At 51.7% G+C, this 2500-nt stretch overlaps 1 protein-coding gene across 8 annotated transcripts in view; it reads right to left on the minus strand.

Moving 5' to 3' along the window:
- Positions 1-2500, minus strand: part of LOC126572377 (ankyrin-3-like) — a 52081-nt gene that overhangs the window by 3289 nt on the left and 46292 nt on the right. For 5 of the 8 annotated variants that reach the window (XM_050231622.1, XM_050231624.1, XM_050231621.1 and 2 more), the window contains 2 exons: positions 1502-2500; positions 1-278 (listed from right to left, as the gene is read on the minus strand). The exon at positions 1-278 is cut by the window's left edge and continues 91 nt beyond it; the exon at positions 1502-2500 is cut by the window's right edge and continues 204 nt beyond it. The exons of 1 other annotated variant lie outside the window; for it this stretch is intronic. In XM_050231622.1, the coding sequence (XP_050087579.1) occupies positions 1-278; positions 1502-2500 (1277 nt within the window). The remainder of the gene's footprint in view (positions 279-1501) is intronic. 2 more of the 8 variants (XM_050231627.1, XM_050231626.1) reach the window with 2 other exon arrangements.

The following is a 2500-nucleotide window of genomic DNA, read 5'->3' on the forward strand; positions in this document are numbered from 1 at the left end:
CAAGGAAATGCATTGGCTGTCATCGTCATAATCATCATCGCCACCACCATCGTAGAAAATCTCGGCCAACAGCTCATCGGCCACCGGTGGCTCCTGCTCATCGTGGCTCTTCGCCTCTTCTTCCTGTTCGGTTTCTTCCATCGTCTCCTCATGGGACACTTGTGTCACAATTAAGGACACACTGGAGGAACCATGATCGACAATGGAGGACGGCTCTGGCTCTACGGTTGCCTTATCACTCTCGGTGACATCGGGGAGCAGACTTTTGCTGACTTTACCTTTAGAAAGCCGAAACGGAACGGAACGGAAATGGGATAGTCATAATTTTGAAACCATTTTGTCGAATTTTTTATACACCACACAGATTTGAACAAAGATACATTGGAATGTACAACAGCGACAGTGTCCTTTTTGGAGAGGGCTCGGAACGTTTTGGGGAGGGCCCGGAGCAAGAGGGGGGCTTTTTTTGGAGAGGCGTGAATTAGGATTACATAGAGGACATCGAAGTTAACGAGTCAAACAGATAGCATCTCTCATTCTACCGCCGTAAAGGGGTACGAAAACCTCTTCTGCAGAAATTATGTTGTAGATATCGAACCTATCAAGCTCTTACAACTGCTGCCCAGATTCCTGGAATAAAATACCGACCAGTCATCGCCACCTCAAAAGTGCCAAACACCACCAATACCAGTTACGGGTTACGATGAGTTACGGGTTGAAAGGACAGAAACAAAAGTGGAACTAAGACAGGATACACAACGCTCTTATCAACTAAGCATAACGATAACAGAGATTACGGTGTCGAAACAAAACACAGGAAATGAGAAGAACATACGGAAAAGAACGGAAATACAAATGCTTAACTAGTACCACCACCACCCACAACCAATGTAAGCGACCCATACTTGTACGTGTAATGTTACAATGTCACCAATAAACCTGACCTTATCCACCGCGATGCCCGCCAGGACCTGGCCAGGAGGACAATGCGGTGGTGGAGCGTGTTACACAAGGAACCAAAGAAAGAAGAAGCTCGTCAACTCGGAAGCACCGAACACTGGCGTGCACTGATCATGATCGATGGAAAAAGGGAGCAATTGAATTTTGTGCCAACAGAAGTGCCGTATGGCTTGTCCGAAATCAGTTCCCTGAACTACGCCATGTGCACGTGCAGGTACGCCAGCTATCGGAGCTCAACAGGTTGTCTGCGGATCGAATGGCTTGAATCTTGATTTTTTCCAATCGTTAATGGTGGGGGTGGGAAATGCGTGAGTAGGGTAGGAATGAGGCTGCGGCGAGTGATGAAGTGAGGATGATCTTGGGACTGGCAAGGGGATAATGTAAGTGTCGGGGAATCAGAGGAAGGACAGGGCTTTAAAAGGACATTAGAGGCGCTGACGAGACAGAGGTAAAGAGAGCAAGAAAGAGCGCGAGAGAGAGAGAGATAGAGGGAGATAGAGAGAGAGAGAGAGAGACTTGTGCGTGTTTGTGTGCCATTTACCTGTTTCATCGTCATCACTCAGCTCGCCCGCTGCCTCGTGCAGGGCCACGTCCGAGCCGCTCGATGAGCCGCCGGTCCGGATGGAGAAGTTATTGCTGGTACTGCTGGACGGTGGCTGCTGTGGTGGTGGCGGCTGGCTCACGGTAATGGATGGACTAGCTGCGATACTGTCGCCTTCTGTCAGGACGACCGTTTCATCCTCGGTGATCGTGATACCGGACGAGGGTCCCATCTTGGTACGCTTGGTGGTCGTCGTAACCGTTCTCCGGACAGCCGCCGTTGGTCCGGACTGATGATGCCGATTGTGATCGTCCTCACTGTCGGAGCTGCTGCCACCGACGATGAACCGCTTCTGGGCGGCCACCGGGGAGGAAGAGTCATCCGTCATCCGGTCCGCTGACGGTGGTACGATGTACCCGTCCTCGAGATCCTTTTCCTCTGGTGGCGATGGATCGAGTATGCTCGATGAGCGACGATCTTCATCACTGGTCATCTCGTAATCGTAGTGCTCCTCCGTGATGATCACCAGGTTGCTGTTGTCGTCATCGTCCGTACCGAGACCGCTCGCGGCAGCACGCGAAGCCGCCTGTTCCTTCTCCATCTTGGCATAGTTTTCCGGCGACGTCTGGACGAAAATAAACTCGTCAATGTCACCGGAGTAGTCGGCCGGTACCTCGGAGATGTTGTTGTCCGATGAAATGATCACGATCTGTTCCGCCTTCTGCTCCGTCTGGCCAGGTGTTGAGTGGGACTTTTCGTACGTTCGCGCTCCTCCGCCACCAACACTGAGTCCTTCGGCCGCGGGATCGATATGATCCAGACTGTAACGCCGATCGTTCGATACGTCCTCCAGGTTGACGGATGAGATCTCGATCTGTGGCTGCGGCTGCGAGTCCGCTGCTGCAGCCTCCCATTCAATATCACCGACCGTTGGCCGTTGCGCGACCGTTTTGTTGATCTTGATGTTCACCTTCGAGTGTTTTTTGATCGTCTTCACCT

This window comes from Anopheles aquasalis, chromosome 2 (genome assembly GCF_943734665.1).
Source record: "Anopheles aquasalis chromosome 2, idAnoAquaMG_Q_19, whole genome shotgun sequence".
NCBI classification, from domain to species: domain Eukaryota; kingdom Metazoa; phylum Arthropoda; class Insecta; order Diptera; family Culicidae; genus Anopheles; species Anopheles aquasalis.